This window comes from Phalaenopsis equestris, unplaced genomic scaffold (genome assembly GCF_001263595.1).
Source record: "Phalaenopsis equestris unplaced genomic scaffold, ASM126359v1 Scaffold182125, whole genome shotgun sequence".
Lineage (NCBI taxonomy): Eukaryota > Viridiplantae > Streptophyta > Magnoliopsida > Asparagales > Orchidaceae > Phalaenopsis > Phalaenopsis equestris.
Genome location: NW_018202074.1, coordinates 1 through 534, shown reverse-complemented (window position 1 = coordinate 534; position 534 = coordinate 1). Strand labels below are relative to the sequence as shown.

Sequence of the window (534 nt, the reverse complement as noted above, 5' to 3'; positions counted from 1 at the left end):
AAAAAACAAGTCCGCCGCCGCCGCCGCCGCCGCCCCCTCAGGCGATGAGAAGAAAGCCGGCGATGTCGCAGGTGGAGAGAAGAAAGCTGAGGGTGAGAAAAAGGCAGAGACTGGCGGCGGGGAAGGTGGAGACGACAAGGAAAAGACAGACGGAGGTTCGCCAGAGGATGGGATCGCCGGCGGGAAGGTGTTGGAGCTCAAGAAAAACGAGTTCTATTATTATTATCCGAGATATCCAACGGAGTATCAGTCGTACGCGCCGCAGCTGTTCAGTGACGAGAACCCGAACGCTTGCTCTGTTATGTAAAAATTGTTAAGAAAGAAGAGTGATTTCTATATATGAATGAGGCGGGCATAATGTTAATAAGCTTTTTTTGTTGGGTTGTCTAAATGCTAATCAGCTTCTTTCTCTTTTGCTGCGCATCTCTTATTTCGGTTTGTAATTAGTAATTACCGTTTGGATATTATTTTGCTTTTTATATAATTTATACTTAAAATTAGTATTATATTAATTTATTTAATGCATTTTTTTTT

At 42.9% G+C, this 534-nt stretch overlaps 1 protein-coding gene across 1 annotated transcript; it reads left to right on the top strand.

Annotated features, from left to right (window-relative positions):
• Positions 1 to 4: 4 nt before the first annotated feature.
• Positions 5 to 414, top strand: LOC110034298 (heavy metal-associated isoprenylated plant protein 7-like; the record flags this gene model as incomplete). The annotated part of the gene is made up of 1 exon (XM_020738576.1): positions 5 to 414. A coding segment is annotated over one exon (303 nt), but the record flags the coding sequence as incomplete, so codon positions are not given.
• Positions 415 to 534: the final 120 nt, after the last annotated feature.